Genomic DNA, 16,143 nt, shown 5'->3' with positions numbered 1-16,143 from the left:
AAGACATTTCGTAAATTTAGCAAGCTAAATATACCACAAAAATACTTTTTGAACCGTCAGAGTTATCAATCTATATTTTTAAAAATCTGATTTTATATCACAAATTCCATCTTGAAAACAATTTCTGTGATGAAAGCTCGACAACTACCAGAGTTACCTCTAGAAGTCAATGCATTTTGCAACCCTTGTAAGTTAGTACAGCCGGTTCCAAGATCGGTGATCATGAAAGTGGTTGTATAAACCACGCTGGAAGGATCAAAAAAGCTAATTCAAATTATTCGAAATACACAGGTTTGTTTGGTACTTTTGTCTTATACTGGAGCCCAATGTCTACAAAACAGACTGAATGAGCTCAAATCTCGAACTCAAGTTCCGACAATAGCACCTGAATACCTGTCAAAAAACAGTACTAGGTAATAAGACACTCATACAAATTCTGTACAGTCCGCAAGCGGTTTCTTTTAAACCGCAAATAGTTTAACATCCCTGATAGGCAAATTACAAAATGCATCTACATTTTTTACATTTTCTGGCCGTGGCAGTTTTTTCTTTCAGGTTTTGTCTTGAAACCTAAAATAGATAACTTTCACACTTTGTTATTGGGAGTGTAAACTGAAATCTGAAAACACTCTGAAAACTTTTCAAAGTTCAACAAACTTCGTGTCACGCCTCAATGATTATTGTATCTATGAATACATGTTTTTTATTCACCAATCGATTCTCATAACATGAAAACAACACAAAGGTGTGAGAACGTTTGATATGAATCAGAAATCCTACAAAAGTCTTTTTTGTAATAAAATTTGGTTTTAATCTTTATTATTTCTGACCTCAAAATTTTGAATGTTTTTTTTGTCAACTGAATTTTTTTGTAATACATTGTTCGGCGAACCCGTTTCAGTTCAGGGCTGAACGTAAAAATTTTTTTACGGAATCCGTAAAATGTAAAATTTTCGGATATAAAATCCGTAAAATTTCGCAAAGTCCGTAAAAACCGTAAAATTTGCAAAATGGATGTTTTAGGAAAGCAGACCCTATTTTTCAAAGTTTGGCACTCATTCAAGTATGTAACTTCATAAATAATTCGAAAATTATGTAATGTCACACTTTTATCACCAAGAATTTTAAAATTCCACTATTGCGCGATGATCGCATTGTCAAAGGAATTTTTGGGCCTTTTATAAAAAACTTCGGTAATGTGTGACAATGCATGATTTTCAAACTATTGAGTTGATGTTTCGCAAAGTTACATATTTGAAATAGCGCCAAACTTGAAAAAATTAGGTTTTGCTTGCCAAAACCCGTCATTTTGCTAATTTTACGGTTTTTACGGACTGTCATTCCACAAGTTTTGAAAATTCCAAAAAACACATAAGGGGGGACCCTTATGTGATTTTTTTCGATCAAAAATTTTTTTTCAATTTTTTTTTTGATATTTTTTGATCAAACAGACAAACAATCCAAAAAACACAAAAAAAATAGAAAATTGTATTGAGAGCTCAAAATTCAGTTCAAAATGACAAAATTTTTGCTACCGGGCCTTCCGGGCCGGGCCCGGGCCTTGAAATTTTCCTCAGGCCCGGGCTTTGGCGGGCTGGCCCAAAATTTTACAAGTATTGTAAAAACCGTGAAATCCGTAAACGTAAAATCCCAGCCCTGGCCCGTTTATTTCTCATTAAGTTTATGATTTTGTTCAATTAATCATTTTTTATCGATTTAGTGTTTAAAAATAACTATTATATTCTCTTCATCGTCTGCTTCTATTTCTTCAGTTCAATGTCATTCTTGTTTCTCTTGAATTCGCTTCGTTTCTTTTTTTTTTGTATTTTTCTCTAACTCGTCTGGCAAATAGCCCTACTCTTATGCGCTGCCACCTTCAAATGTCTCCTGTTTCTCCCACTATTTTTTTTCTTGCGTCGACGGCTGCATTTCATTGCGGACTGCCTCTGTTGGTGTATACGTGTGTTTGAATCTCGGGCTTGCGATTAGAGAGTGTCCACATCTTCAGTTATTTTCGTTGTTGGGTTTTCCCGTGTCCAGCAATATAACTCAAATATAACAACTACTGGAACCGTGGTATTGTAATGCCTAACAGTAAGTTTGTTTACCATTTTCGAAATCATTCATTTTATTTTACGTTAAGTTTGACTCTACGTTTACTCAAAATTTCGAAACACATTATTCAAACTTTTTTGATGCAAACAATTGTCATTTTGAGAAAGTTGGGTTTCCACGTTCTCATCAGAACATTTTCCTTTTTTTCCTAAACCCTCTTCTCTTTCACAGTGTTTCTTTTTAGGGAGTCGCGGCGCGCAGGGAAAAGTAGGCGGGCTGAAAGATTGCAAGCGCCACATGTTCTTCACGTTTCTATTCCACGCTTGTAGCATCTGAAGAAAATACCAGAACGGCGTGTTTCTATCAATTTTCGAGTCCACACGCTTCCAATGATAAGAACGTTTTTTAAATTTCTATAACAAATATCCTCACATATTTCTTCTATAGTTTAAATCTTCCTTTTTATCAATTCTTATTTTCCAGCCTCCTACAATCAGTTCGGTACAGGCAGAAGTTTGAGTACATCACACAATCCTCTAGTGCAACATGGTATCAACGGTGCTGACATGTTACTAAGTAAGTTCTTTGTCCTTTGAATGAAAACTGCGTTGTTGAAACAAGTACGAAGGTAAAAATAGATGATTCGGTTCATAAAATCTTGTATATTATGTCTGGAAGCCTGTAATGTCTTCAACGTGGATTAGAACAGATTATGAACATGTTAACACTGTTTCAATAAGCTTAAACGAGGTGTAAGAGATTTTTTGCCGATAGAGCCAACTGTTCCTTGCCATCATATTCACCAGAACTTTCAATTTTCAGACCGATCGGACGAGCCTCCAGAATCTCAAAACGGTTGTGCTCGAGTAACGCCAATACTTTCTCAAAGATTTGGATTACATTTTAATCGAAGGTTCACCATGCCGCACGGAGCTCCTTATCCGCTTCGCCCTTCTCCAGAGCGTCGTCCATCTGGAGTTTCAGAATGTTTCAGTGGTTTAGAAGTTCCACAAAAACCTCCGCGCCCATATAAACCGTACATCCCTCGTAAGAGCCGCAAGCAATTTCAGTTTCCAAAAATTGTTGCAACAGTACCGCCGCCTTTGCCGACACCACCTCCGCCACCTCCACCGCAATCAGTACCGCCGCAACCGCAACCAACCACATCAGAACAGACAGTTCCGCTCACATCAGAAGGTTCTTCAAACTGTTCAACAGCGCCACCGGCTGCCCGAAATCAGCAAGTACTCACCGGGAATGAAGAAAGAGTGGATACGGCACTTGCAGCGAAAACGATGGATATCGACGAGTTTAAGAAAAAGTTTCCTCACGGTACCTCCGTTCGTGATATTCTGACTTCGGGATGGTACAAGGATCAGGCAACTGGAAAATATTATATGGAAAACGAACCACCTCCTCGCAATGTGAGTTTGACAATCACAACGTTCTCATGTTCAGTTTTTTTACAGGAAGAACAATTAGAAGACACAACAACATCAACTTCTGATCGATCTCCACAAGAATCAGGATCGAGTGAAGCAAACCAAGAACAGCAAGTGATGCCAGTAGTTAATTCGAAAAGTAATTGGAGAGTGAGTTTTATGGGGGCTACCTAGTTTCCAGAATAATTGATATGAGCAAACCAACAGCCTTGGAGACACACTTGTCTGTGAATATTTCACCACATCCGATGAATCTTTGTTTCATTAAAACTGTTCAGCAATCCACAAGAGGAAGACCAGTAACAAGAGGCAGAGGCAATTCACACTTACCTCACCAGATTCACTACATGCCATCACAGAGTCACTCCATTCCGAGAAATGCCCAACAGCAGCATTTGCTACCTGTCAAGGTAAAACGCGAGCTAATTGAAGTCCTCACATTAAATAATTTCAAGATTCAACAAGAGCCTGTCTATCATCCATCACATAGAAATCATCCACACAATTTAATGCCACCTGTTTCTCACGCGATGGCGATGAGCATGCAAAATCATCTCATGCATGTTCCAGGGCAGGGTATGGTTCAATTTCCATTGTTGCACGCTCAACAAATGCAGCAACATTTGCAACAGCAATTGCAACACCAAATGCAGCACCACTTGCAACTACAAATACAACGACAAAAAATTTCTCAACAACAATTCATGCAACGTCAGCAACTTCCACAGTCTCCACAAATGAAACCGAACCTGACAAATATGCAACAATCTTATGATCACACTCAGCACATGCCACAGCAGCAAGGTTCCCCACAACAATCACCGAATAATCTACTGCAAACTCCAGCTATTTCTGGAACAACTACCGATTCACGATCTCAATCACTTCCTCCTCCTTCAAAACAATCAGCCAACGCCGCTGCTCAACCGGAGGTTACTCGATTGGGGGAGAAAACACAACTCGACTCTGCAGGTAATTTTTTTTCATTTTTCCTTGATTTAGTAATTCAATTAGAATAAGTATGAGGAAAAACAGTTAATTTTAGGAAGAAAACCAATTACACCAACAAAGCCGAATATTCTTCGGAAAAATCAAAGTTCTGATGACACCACGACACAGTTACCTAGTTGCGATACACCTTCCATTGAAATTTCTCCGGCTACAGCGTTACCGATTAGTTCCAATCAAATTTCAGTCCTTATCCCAGCAGAAAATATGCGGCAAGTAGCTGTGCAAGAAGTGGTGAGTGGAGTCTATCTATAGGATGATGACTTTTTGCTCAATTATGATCTTCAATTTTTACAGCCTTCCGAAGCGCCGCCTCGCAAACGAGAAAGGAAGCAAGTGTTTGAGCCGGACGGTCCCTACCAATTATCTCAACTCTATTCTCTCATTCAGGAGGAAACCCAAACTGCAGACACCATTGGCTCCACAATTGAAACAGTTGCCAACCCGTCGTTCCAATTCTTCCCCGGTGTAGAATCTTTTGATCATAAAATTAGACAAATGATCACGAAAGCTCCTAGGATGGAGCCTACAAAAAATCTTGCAATAGATTCCGGGAGGGTTTCTGAAGTTGAGAAAATGCAAGTTTCCAACATCTCATCTGTGAAGCTTCCCAACATTGAGTCCGTAACCTCAGGGGTCAAATCAGAACTGCTCAATTTCAATCAACTTGCGATGAATATTAAGCAAGAAATTCTTGATACTGAAAAGTGAGAAAAAATATACAACTCTTAAATTTAATCAAATTTGTTTCCAGCCCTTCACCACCCAAAAAAGTCAGAGGAAGGCCTCGCAAAAATCAAGTTCCAGCTCAAGTTCAAGTTCCAGTATCCCTTCAAGATCAAGTTCAGGAAGCATTATTGTTGCTACAACAGCAATTAATGTTCCCAACAGAGCAATCGCCGCAGCTTCCACCGCCGTCGCCACCGGCTCCGCCAAAACCAAAACAGCACAGAAAACCGTCAACTCCCAAACAACCAAAAGATACAAGTTCGAAGCCAGGAGCAAAAAAAAAATCAAAAAGTAAGATTATATATTCCTTTGTTCTGCTTTTGTGATCGTCTTTTTCTCGCAGCTTCGAAACAGCAAGAAGAATCGAGCACATTTCCAGAGATAAAACAAGAAGAAGAGGACGAGGAAACTTCCGAAAAAGAACGTTTGGCTTTACTCCAAGCTCTACCGACAAATCTGCTAAACGCAATTGAAGCTCAAAAAGTGGTGGATGCACAAGAGCAAGAAAGAGATAAAGAGAAAGAAAGTTATAAAGAGAAATCAAAAGTAAGAGTATGCACCAACTGAATAATTGAAAACATATTCACTTCAGAAAACACCGAGGAAATATACCAAAAGAGCAAATAAACCATCGAACTTGTTCGAAGAAGCTGACTTTGCTGGTAACCGGGTGTTCCTTCAATCAATGGCACACATGGATGCTAGTGGGCTATTTTCTGGAGTCAATCCTCACACCGGCGAGCAAATTCATCCAACTAGTGAGACTATTGCGGGAATGTTACCTATTTCGATTTTATCTCATCATGAGGACCCACCGATAAAGGAAATTGACGACGAGTTACCTCCTCCACCAATTGCTACTGCAGTTGCAACATCAGGAACACCGCTGACCTTGAACATCTATGAGTACCCACCGAAATTTGTTGCTGCTCCAGTTTGGACTGATGATACGGGACCGTTAGTACCTATTTTCATGTATCAAAATGACAAAAAGATTGAACGACAAAATAATCATACCGATGATGAGGAGAATGAAGCCGCAAACATTGACCAAGTTAATAGAGATGAGACACAAGAAGAGGTAAAGAATTTCGGCAAATATATCTTAAAGTTTTAATGTATTTAAGGTCCCATACGTCCCGAAAGTCATCACCAAAGCCGCTCTCAAATTTGTGCCACCAATTGCCAAAAAACGAGGTCCACGAAAACTAAAGGTTGTGTTCGCGGAAACGCCATTTGAACCACCTGCCCCTTGGAAGCCAATGGAAAATGCTTTGCGGAGAGTTGCCCCAAAATTGCCTCGGAAACTGCTCAAAAACAGCGTTCATATTATTCCGAAAACAATTGATTTTTGTCAGCCGATTGCAAAAGTAAAATTGGCCAAGAAACGCAGTTCTGAAAAAACAAGGAAATGGCTGAAAATGAACCAAGGTGTACAAATTGTTCAACTCTTGAAGTATTTCAAGAAACATTTAATCACGTTTGACAAGATGTTATTTGATGAAAAGGAAGCTCCAAGTTTGCTGAAAATTATGATGGAGACAATTATCGAAGAAGAAAAAAACATTTACTCGGAAAAAATAAACGATGTGCTCGATGAAGTGGTTGATGATTGTTGTGACGCTTGTTTTGAAGAGAGCACGGGACGCGTTACTTCTCATTCCACAAATGTGCTAAACTTCCGTGTTGATCGAACTGGTTTAGATAGTACCTCACGATGGAAAGCGTGGAATACAAAGGTTACGCAGAGAATAAACCAGCAAACCAAGTCTGAAATGGTTGACAGTAGGCTCACAACGATTGACACTTACTCAGGATTGTTCTCCAATAAAATTCGAAAGATTCTTCATCCGAAATTGAGAAAAGAGGCAATTCAAATTTGTCGTGACATTATGAAACTACGATCGCGATTGGAGATTGGCAGTGGTTCTCGTCCAAGAAAGGGTACAACTTTGGAGCCAAAAACAATATGTCACCTGAAATTAAATGCACTGGAAATGCGCTCAGCAACTTATGTAGCGAGGAAAAATGAACATAGGAATTGTCAATTAGCAGAAATGATCACAACATGGGAAAAAGCTGCGAAAAAGTTCGACACCAGCAAAACCGTCCAAGAGAAAGTTGATGCCCATGAAATAATCGCGAAATGCACAAAATCGCTGACTTGTTCTCTCGATCTTCATGATGCCTATATCGATGTTTGCATGTTTGTTGCAAGGCTGCAAGTTCTCTATTACCACGCTTGTCAGTTGCACGAGAATTTTGACAAGGAAACAAAAGAACTGAAAGAAGTTTATCTGTCGATAGAGGATACGGAACATTTGTTGATCTTAAGTGAAGCCAAGGTGAAACTGTTGAGCGAATGTCGTAAACAATCGAGAATCGACTTGATCACTACCTATATAGAAGGAGATGCCATGAACGTGGAAAAAGACAGACTCAAACGATTACAAGAATCTGATGCAGATGCTGAATCTATTGCTATGTCTGAAGAGAAACTGAAAGCTAAAAAGGCTCAATTTGTTAGAAGCTGCGAAGATATTGGCTTAGAAAAAGTTATGAAACAATATTTGAAAGCAACATCTAAGGAAAAATCCAAAGAAAAGTTGAAAATTGAGGATGCGAAATCAATGCCGATAAGGAAGAATGTATTTCACTTGTGCAATGATGGTGGTTATGTGTACTCACGCGAGATTGCACCGAAGTTTTTGTCTAATGAATGCCGTGCTCTATCCCTCATGCAAATGGCCATCACTCATTCTTTGCCAACCAACATTGTGGATGAAAAATTCCGAAGTTTTGCGGATGCTGAAAAACGTGAAGCTAAAAAAATTGTGATATCAATGGTTCAACAATGTCGTATGGAACTTTACAGTTTTGATCAGAGACGCCAATGTCTTAATATGGAAGCTTCCCAATTAAAATATGAGAGGCTCAAGGAAGATCAGGAAACGGACTTTGGACAAACTGACCAGCAAATGATGCGATCGATTCGAGAAAAAGTGTTCCAGCTTGGAGAAGCTGTGAAAGAAAATCAATTGGCTGTATTCAACCCATCAACTCATGACCAAGAAGAATTAGATTTGAAAGTACAAGAATCAATCAAAGCGTTTCAGAAGAAGAAACGCGAACAAGCGTTTAAACGGCGTTATTTGGCTGACTATTTATCTGATACTACGTTAGGTTGGGAAACTCACGATGTGAATAAACAGAAAATCATGAGAATCGAGCAGTATCGAAAACGGAGGGATGATATCGAGCAAAGCCAAGAGATTGTGTGCGGTCATATGGAAACCCAGATGAAAAAGAATCCCGCAAATCCATTCTATGCAGAATACGAGAAGCTCTGCACAGAAGAAGTTACCAGTTTTGAAACCGAAACTGATGATATCGGACCTCTTGTCAACTCAATAAAAGAGTTGAGCAGCCACATTCGAATGGCTGAAACAGAAGAAATTCGGAAGAAATATCAGGAGCTGTTGGACATGCAAAAAACGACGTATCAGGCGTTGCAACAGAAGAAAAGAGCGGACAGACGAGATATGCTGAGAAACAATGAAAAAAATGCCAAACGGTGGAGTCAAATTGATTTGAATTTCCGCGAAATACTGAACGAACTCGAATTTTATTCCGGACACGAAATTGATCAATTAGAGAAAAATGATGTTTCCAGTAGGTTTAATCGGCTTTCAATTGAATTTTCGATTTTCTTTCGAATTTCAGTTCTCGACACAACCTTCATCACACAAAATCATTCTGGAAAGAGTTATTTTCAAAAACGATGAATTTTTTAGAGTGAGTCGATTTGCCCATTATGCCGATAACAGTAATTCACCAGTTGTACCAATATAGTTTTCAGCACATCAATGTTAGCAGGCTGAATTAATTTATGGACCGTAGCTGTTTCAGAGTTTGTTTAATCGCAGGGCAGTTTATTTCAACATGTTGCTTTGTTAATGTAAATGAAAACAACATCAGTCTTTTGTTTTCAGAGCAGATTCACCTGAAAGATTTTTGAGCTTTAATTCAATTAAACCTTCGGGTTTAAGTTCGACTAAAATTTGAGCTCAGGTCCAACCATAATTTTTCTATTGTATTTCTCATTTTTCCTGTTTTTTTAGTCATTGTTCCGGTGGGTTTCATGTTCATGTAAATGAATTTCGGTAATTTTATCTAGTTACAAAGAATAAAAACTTGCTAGTACGTATTGTGTATTTGTTGTATACGAGGTTCCTAAGTAGTGCACAACGTTCTGATAGTTTCTCTTGTTAAAGAAAAAAAGCAAAGTTATGATTCGAGAAATTTTTTACAAACATGTTTTACAATAGTCGCTTTCCAGGAGAGTAGCCTGGCGGTGTTCTTTGGAGAAGCCGGGGCCGATAATGAAGTTCAGTTAACTTCATGGGTTAATCCTGATCCATTGCTTTTTATCATTATCACATGTCATCTGGAAACGTAGTCAGCACCTTCAGGTGTGAAAAGGGAGGAGGAGTTTCCTTTGAATTATAGGTCATTTTGAGATTGTTTTTCTGAATCAAATACATCATATCTAGTCAGAACCTTTGAAGATTTCAAATTGTTTTGTTTTGTTTTCTTGCACAAATAATTTTTTCTTAGCTATCAGATATTTCAAATTTTTTGTCTGTTTTGCGATACTTATGCGAGACCAAAATCAAACAAACACATATTCAAGAGCACATTATTTGCCAGGTTAGCACTTGTATCTTCTTTTTTTCAATATACGGACAAGATAAATCTTTCCCTCTTCAACACACAAAATTATCAGGTTGCAAAAAAAGACACTTGACTTTCAATTTGGTCACAAATGAGTCTTTAGCCTCTTCATCAAAATGATTTGTTTTTTTGTTCATTTGAAATATGTTTATGTTTCTTTTTTGAAACAATCGCATGATTTATTTTCTTCTATTTCTGCTGCTCTATAGATGGCGTAGACTTTGTAGTATTTTTTTTGTAGAATACCTATACATATTATATGACAATTGTAACTTTTTTTGAAAATCTACACTGATTTTGTATCTTGGAAGTTCATTTGAAAATAAAATTGTGGTTATAAATTACAGTTTTTCTTTTTTTTTATATGCCGTGTTTGATACTTTGCTAAATGTTCCTTCGATGTGTCCAATTACTCAAGTGGACACTCTACTCTATCAAACAATTTCGGGTTTTGACTTGCTTTCCCCTCATGTAACGTATATGTAAAACAAGAAATTCGAAAAATCTTTTAAATGCTGCAAATGCGCGATCGTTGCGTAAGTTTGAACATTCTCAGACACACACCAAGTAAACCAGAAATTCTTGCTGAAATGTATGAAACGGGATACCTAAAATGGCACAGCATTCAGAGATTTTGATTGGAATTCCATCCTCTTGAAGCATCTTTTCCTGGGGTCTCCCTCCCACTTGTTAGACAACATCTTCTCTTTTTCCCACCCTTTCAAAGCGTTTTCGAGCACTGAACGCATCATTTTTAGAAAACCAAATGACACCGCTAAAGTGCAGTGAAAACACCTTTTATCTTTGTTACCAAAAGAATGGAAAAACCGTAAAAAATGAAATTTGATACACAATCTCTAAAACCTCTCGAATTTTGTTATTCGTTGTGTGTGTGTGTTTTTGTCTCATTCATAACCACTCTTTCTCGTTACCCGATATTTGATTTACTTGTCCTTGCACCCCCAATTGAAAGAACAGATTTCACTCAATTGTGTCAATATTGGAGACCCATGCATTGTTCTGCAATTTTTGAAAAAAGGCACCAACAGTTTGTCGAATTCAGCTTTTCCCACAGTTTTCATCATGTACGGTTTCTGTTTGATGTTTTTCACTGAACTGAATTTTTCTCAATCTGATGATTTTTTCATACACCACATGGTTTCAATTCTCTAATGTGATGTATGTTCGTTTTCCTCCACACTGTTTATTTGATTTGATTGGAAATCCGTGTTTCTGATAATAAATACTTTAGATTTTTTAATTCCCGATTTGTTCCCCAGCTTTCGATTTTTCCTTTTTCTGCATTTTTCGTGTTACAGGTTTTGAACAATGAGCGTTGCGAAATTTCAAAACTTTGATTGGGACCTAAGCATTGCTAATCTTTCGTCTTCTGACTTCCCAATTGAACAATTCCGACACAGCAATGATGAGGTATATTTTTCTAATAATAAAAATTTAAAAATTCGTTTTTTTCAGAATGAATTTGAAACAATTGTGGGAATCGCAGTGATTTTCTCTGCGGTCACTGGAATATTCACAAATCTATTAGTGATATTGTTGTCATTCGGTCATGTTCATGGTGACTTTCGTTTCTTTGTGGCAAACCTTGCAGTTGTGGATATTTTATGTGGATCTGTTTTTATGTTCATGGGCTATATAAATGTAAATGATGATCATCATATCCCCAGCCAGTAAGTTATACACTCAATTAGCAGAGTTTTATTGGCTATTTTAGGTTTTTATATTACATGACATTAGCATTTTATGGATCCTTTGGGACCATGATATGCGCAATTGTGCCGATTTCTCTGAGCCGAGTTTTGGCACTTTCCAACGCGTCTGTGTATACAACAGTGAGGGAATATCAAGTTTATCCGGAAAATGTTATGTTTCTTTTCAGATCTTCGGTGGCAGACGTTCGCTGTTCTTCTGCGTGTTTTTGGATTTGCTTCCGATAGGGATACTTTATGTGAGTTTTTTTAAATCTTTTGGTAAAGACAGATAAAGTGAATCCGCCTACTAATCATCGATTTAATGTAAACGGAAATACCTAATAATCAAGAAATGGAGCAGTATTACAGTTGATATGTGTGGTGGATCACGATTTGGCCAAAATTCTTTTCTACTGCTTTGCTTTTATTACTACTTTTGCTTACTTTGTGGCGTTTACTACAAACTACATGGTATTCCGTGTAGTCGGTGAGTCAGTATTTTCTTCTGAACTTTTTTTATGTTTCATTCCAGCAAAACATATAAAAGTGGTAGAGAATCTCCATGACCAAGCAAGACTACTTGAAACCAGACAAGTAGCGATTGCGACCTTAGCCCAAGCTATAATTCCTCTTTTTTGTCAGGTAAGAAAACATAATAATAACTCATGAAGATATGTTTTGAAGGTTCCCGCATTCTTGACTCTCAGCTCTGTTCTGCTGCTTTCCGAGCCGTTAACAAACGGCCATGTCATTATCATAACTCAACTATGGTTGGCCTTGAGTCCATTTCTAGATGCAGTGATTACTATAATTGTTATCAAGCAGTATAGGTTTGAAAAAAAAATTATTTTGCTGACATGTAACTGTTTAGAAAAAATTGGCTTACATGTGCATCAACAGTTGGAAAACGAATTTGGAAGCCAAAAAACAACGACGTATTGAACAGTGAAGAAAAAAAAGTATTAGAAACCCGACTTTGAGATTTAAGCCGCTGGGTGAACATTTTTCAAATGTTGAATGTTGTAAAACTTTATTTTGATCTCAATTTAATAAACAAGGGTTACACATTTTTAATTGAATTACATCAATCTACTCAAAGTCGCAATGATGCTTTTTACAAATTCTAGATGTTCTCGAAGTAAGTAATGAAGAAACGGAATCATCTGAAACGTTTTTATATGTTTTCTGTAAAGAAAATGGTATTTTTCACACTTTTTTGATTGCAAGAATCACAAGTTTTCGGGCACAATACTTTGACAAGTTTTCTATTGAAGTCTTTTTGGTCATCACATTTGCAGTGACAGCTTCGTTCTGGTCCACCACAACATCTTCCTCCTTTTTTCCCAATATTGCATTTTTCCTTGTTCTCATTTATTTCTGACTTTTGATTGTTCAACCTGAAAGGAATCGAACCTATGCTAATGTTGTTGGAGACACTGTACCCAAAAAAAAACTAACCAAGTGTGGTCGATGAACTCCAGCATTCTAGATTTGTTCTTCTGATTAATAGAAAACGTTTGAATGACTTCTCTCAAAAATGCGGCGTGTTCAATTTCAGAATTGCAATAAATTCTCATCTTCTCACAATCTTCCACCAAGTCTACACATTTTTTCGTTGGAGGCTTAGTTGTCGTGATTGGAGCAGACGTGGTAGTCGTCGTTGTGAGAGCATCGGTCGTAGTGGTCGTAGTGGTAGAAGTGGTTGTAGTCGGTGTCTGCGTGGTTGTTGACGAAGTTGAGGGCGTTGTTGGAGCTGGCGTGGTAGTCGTCGCAAGTGTAGTTGTTGGGGCTGGCGTAGTAGTTGTGGTAGTCGTCGTGGTTGTTGTAGTTGTTGATGGAACCTCAGTTGGAACTTCACGTTTGACGGCAGTTCCTTTTCCTTCATTACCTAAAAAAGTTAGTTTGATGCGAAAAATCAAACTTAGAAATAAAAAATTATATATGTGACACACCCTTTTATGATAAAATAGAAATCTACTACATCTACTGAACAAAGCACGCACCAGAAACAATGTTGCTCCATTGCTGTTGAGTAGCTGTTAGCCATTTTTCAACTTCTTCTTTAGTCATTATTTTTACAATGTATCCATTTGTTCCATTCAATGCACAATGTACGTATTGTTCTCCAAACTGTTGAATTGCGTTCACCGTTACCACTTCCTTAGAATAAATGCATCCGACCTGAGTCCACTTGAACTCCACTCTTCCGTCTCGGTTGAAATTGAACCCGCAAGACTCCAAACGATCCCCATTTTTAGCTCTGTTTTCGAACGGAACAACTTCTCCTGCTGCATTGACGCAGCCTTCTAGAAACGCATTAGAAATTGTTATACAGTTGGTAACTATAAGTCATACTCAAATCCCCAAACGATCTGACCCGAGTTCCTTGAAAACAATAATAGGCATTAGAGCCAATGTATCGAATGGCATATAATGGAATTAACAAAGATTCCACTAAACATCCTTTCTTTTCAATTTTTCCGAATTGACAAGCGTATGCGGTTGACCCATCTTCCGATACCCATTCTTGATTATGACGGTATATGTTATTACCATGTTTGCATCCAAGTTCTAAGAATAGACATTTAGGCTCTACTATGATATCTTGGTCCTGGAAAAGATTTTGATCCTTAGAAAAAATTTTGATCCTTAGAAAAAATTTTGGTACTTCAAAAAATTTTGGTCCTTAAAAAAAGTTTGGTCCTTAAAAAAAGTATTGGTCCTCAAAAGGATTCACATTTTTATGGACATTTTTGAATACTTGTTGCATTTTGATTCAATTATTAAGTTTTTAAAAGTTTTTTTTCCATTAAGTTTCACTTTTTTCGAAGTTTAAGACACTTTCCCCATGAAAGTCAACTTCCGGGATATGGCCCAAAAAATCCGAACTTGTTTTTTTGCATCGAGATTGTAATTACCAAATGTCAGGAGACTTCTAACAAGGGAAGGTTTATCAGACAACGGTTGAGAATTTTCTAAAAATTTGTACAAAGGTATTTTCGAACATGCTGAATCCGAATCTAAAAACATTTTTAGCCTGTTCTCAAAAGGAGCCGAAATATGGCCTCTGAAAGTGCTTTTAGTACTAAATTTTGACCAAAAACATGCATTTTTCGAGGTTAAAAATTAGTTTTTCAGGATTTGCTTGAGTGCGAAACTCATTTTTGGACATTTTTCTATCTTCTAAAGTAACTTTTAAACATTTTCAAAAAACGTTTTTTTTGAAAAATTTTGAACAAAATCACCATGGGGTCCCCACACTTCGAAAATGATTTTTTGAAAATTTTTTGAAAAGTGCGAAAAAACGTTCCAATTATTCAGAAACGATAAAAATAGCATTCTGACAAATTTTTTCAGCCCAATATTGTCTTTGGGCTCAGAAAATCTTCAAAATCTGATTGTTGTTAGAACTTTGACAGTTCCTAATTTCTGAAATATCGCTTGAACTTAACTGAAACCTATAGAAATAGGTTCAAATCTTGTATGTGATCGATTGACAGTACTCCACCTCAAAAAGAGCAAAATTGAGCAACTTTCAGAGACTGAAATTTTCGTTTTTAACGATACGAGGATGTAAGAACCGGTCGAAAAGACCATTATCTATTTTTTTTCTCAAACTCTCATGAAATCTTTTTTTTTTGAAAACTTTTGAAATTAATCAAAAAGTGTCATATAGTGCCTAGGGGGGCAAACTTGGAATCAAAAATTAGTTTCAAAAAATGCAAAAAAATTTTTACCATAGTGGGGGTCGAACCAGCATAGTCAATCCTAATGAGTCACCCTCTTACCACAACACCACACAACCGATATTTTCCTCTCACGCGGAATTGGTAGAGGAGGGAAGGGGAAGTCGAAATCCCCAGCGCACTGAAATCGGCCCAAATTTTCAGAAAAAGTTTTTCGGCCTGGGAGTGAGAACGGGCTAAAAATTTTCTCGTCATCGTATAGAGCATGTCTCAAACTATAAGTATGGAAATTTTGAGCAAATTCTCAACCATTGTCTAAAAAACCTTCCCTTGTAAGATACAGGAGCCACATTTGGATTGGTCCTCCGCGGTACTGTTCAAACGGTGACCAATTTTGTTTTGCCAATGAAAATATTTCTCGATACGAATAATGTCTGGATTTAACTCGGAATAGTTTATGTTTGTTATTTTAAGTATTTTCTGTGCTGAAACAACATGTCTTATTTGTTTCTTTTAGCTGAAAAGTTTCATTTTTGTGAAATAAATATGAATCTGTTGTAGTAAAAATGTTAACATTATTTTGTCAAAGATAGCACTAGAACTGTAGTCAGATTACATTAGGAAAGGTTTATTCAGCTTATAAAAGCCTGTTCCCTATGAATGTTCTGTCAAAAAGTGTGAAAAAGGTTTCTTCCCGTCCAGGGGTACCTGGAACCAAGACTTTGACTCAAACATCACCATCTCCAATATTGATAAAAATTATACCAGATGCAGCAT

At 37.3% G+C, this 16,143-nt stretch overlaps 3 protein-coding genes across 3 annotated transcripts in view; 2 read left to right on the top strand and 1 right to left on the bottom strand.

Moving 5' to 3' along the window:
- Positions 1-2,084: 2,084 nt before the first annotated feature.
- Positions 2,085-9,019, top strand: Cbr-attf-5 (the record flags this gene model as incomplete). The annotated part of the gene is made up of 11 exons (XM_045238696.1): positions 2,085-2,094; positions 2,539-2,631; positions 2,878-3,662; positions 3,776-4,469; positions 4,543-4,748; positions 4,803-5,212; positions 5,260-5,525; positions 5,578-5,780; positions 5,827-6,315; positions 6,362-8,906; positions 8,958-9,019. The coding sequence occupies 11 exons, from the start codon at positions 2,085-2,087 to the stop codon at positions 9,017-9,019; spliced, it is 5,763 nt and encodes a 1,920-aa protein (XP_045093674.1).
- A 1,470-nt stretch (positions 9,020-10,489) lies between these two features.
- Positions 10,490-12,660, top strand: CBG08112 (the record flags this gene model as incomplete). The annotated part of the gene is made up of 8 exons (XM_045238695.1): positions 10,490-10,504; positions 11,445-11,659; positions 11,704-11,821; positions 11,869-11,937; positions 12,050-12,167; positions 12,213-12,322; positions 12,365-12,510; positions 12,552-12,660. 8 exons carry the CDS (start codon positions 10,490-10,492, stop codon positions 12,658-12,660), a joined length of 900 nt encoding a protein of 299 aa, XP_045093673.1.
- A 99-nt stretch (positions 12,661-12,759) lies between these two features.
- The window catches only part of CBG08111, a gene marked incomplete at both ends in the record, with an annotated part of 6,402 nt that continues 3,018 nt past the window's right edge, over positions 12,760-16,143 (bottom strand). The window contains 6 exons of the mRNA XM_045238694.1: positions 12,760-12,843; positions 12,891-13,077; positions 13,139-13,568; positions 13,684-13,986; positions 14,036-14,251; positions 14,277-14,291. Of these exons, the coding sequence (XP_045093672.1) occupies positions 12,760-12,843; positions 12,891-13,077; positions 13,139-13,568; positions 13,684-13,986; positions 14,036-14,251; positions 14,277-14,291 (1,235 nt within the window). The remainder of the gene's footprint in view (positions 12,844-12,890; positions 13,078-13,138; positions 13,569-13,683; positions 13,987-14,035; positions 14,252-14,276; positions 14,292-16,143) is intronic.

The sequence above is a fragment of the Caenorhabditis briggsae genome (genome assembly GCF_000004555.2).
Source record: "Caenorhabditis briggsae complete genome, chrX, whole genome shotgun sequence".
Lineage (NCBI taxonomy): Eukaryota > Metazoa > Nematoda > Chromadorea > Rhabditida > Rhabditidae > Caenorhabditis > Caenorhabditis briggsae.
The sequence above is the reverse complement of the archived record's forward strand: the minus strand, read 5'-3'. Positions and strand labels throughout refer to the sequence as shown.